At 39.4% G+C, this 1,238-nt stretch overlaps 1 protein-coding gene across 1 annotated transcript in view; it reads right to left on the bottom strand.

The window, feature by feature from the left end:
- Positions 1 to 464: 464 nt before the first annotated feature.
- Positions 465 to 1,238, bottom strand: part of LOC122630799 (5-hydroxytryptamine receptor 2B-like) — a 101,283-nt gene continuing 100,509 nt past the window's right edge. Inside the window, exon 9 of the mRNA XM_043815725.1 lies at positions 465 to 1,193. Within this exon, the coding sequence (XP_043671660.1) occupies positions 808 to 1,193 (386 nt within the window). The 3' untranslated portion in view covers positions 465 to 807. The remainder of the gene's footprint in view (positions 1,194 to 1,238) is intronic.

Here is a 1,238-nt window from a genome sequence, read left to right as displayed (position 1 = left end):
TAAATCGTTCGTCAGAACAAAAAAAAAGTCAATGTTGACCACGACAAAACACGTGATCTCGTATATACGTTTAATTACACGTGTATGTATGTACCTATATACGTTATTATATTTGCGAGAAGAAATGCTGGGTACGTGTGTATGTATGTATTCATATATGTATATTCTCGATCTCATGGTTCTTGGCCATGATCCAAATTTGACTTTTATCCTAGAACATATGTATATGTGTTTTATATACACGAGATACAATACATAGCTATTTACTAATGAAAAGGCAGAGAGGAAGGAGGAGGAAAAAGTGAAGGCGTGCGTGTGTATCTTGCGTTGTATGAATAAATCTAACGGGAGAGAGACAGAGAAAGAGAGAGAGAGAGAGAGAGAGAGAGAGAGAGAGAGAAAGAGAGATGAAAAAACAGCTGATACACCTTGATAAATTTTGTCATTTTTGTTTAAATTTTACATTTTCACATGGATAAATTAATAAAGAAAATTGTATATCGTTTGTGATCAAGAAACTCTGATTATGGTGATGCATTGAAAGGAATGAAAAAATTGAAGAAACTAAAAGAGAGATAAGTTCCTTATTTGCTATTATTTCTTCTCATGCATATGTGTGTATGTGTGTGAGAGAGAGAGAGAGAGAGAGAGAAAGAAAAGAAAGAGAAAGAAGATATTAAAGCTTCCTCCTTTCAGAGGGTAGTAGTACCAATGGTGTTGTGATGTTGTCATGGATGGTGGCGGTAGTGGTCGTAATGGTTTTAGTTATTGGTAATGGTATTAAGGGAAAGGAAATTAAATCCAATGTCAGCGAGCCATTCTCGAGCTACCACAGAGCATTCTTTTGAAACCTTGCCTGAATTCGGGTGAGAAGATGGTGTAGATGACAGGGTTGAGAGTACTGTTGAAATAGCCAAGCCAGAGAAAAACTTTGTATACTATGTCGGGTATTTGGCACCTATCGCAGATGACACGTAGAAGCGTGAGAACGAAGAAGGGTAGCCAACAGGCGACGAAGGCACCGGTGATGATTGCCAATGTCTTGGCTGCTTTCTTTTCGCGTTTAGATTCTATCGTTTCACGATTTCTCTTCGTCGATGTCGCTTGACGTATCGTCGTCGATGTTGACGACGAACTTGGCCTACTCGTTGACGTTGTCGTCGTTGTTGTCGCCGGTGTCGTTATCGTCGTTGCTATTACTGCCGCTATTGCTGCTGCTGTTGTTGATGTTGCTGCCG

Source organism: Vespula pensylvanica, chromosome 7 (assembly GCF_014466175.1).
Source record: "Vespula pensylvanica isolate Volc-1 chromosome 7, ASM1446617v1, whole genome shotgun sequence".
Taxonomy (NCBI): domain Eukaryota; kingdom Metazoa; phylum Arthropoda; class Insecta; order Hymenoptera; family Vespidae; genus Vespula; species Vespula pensylvanica.
This window is presented reverse-complemented; position numbering and strand designations above follow the sequence as displayed.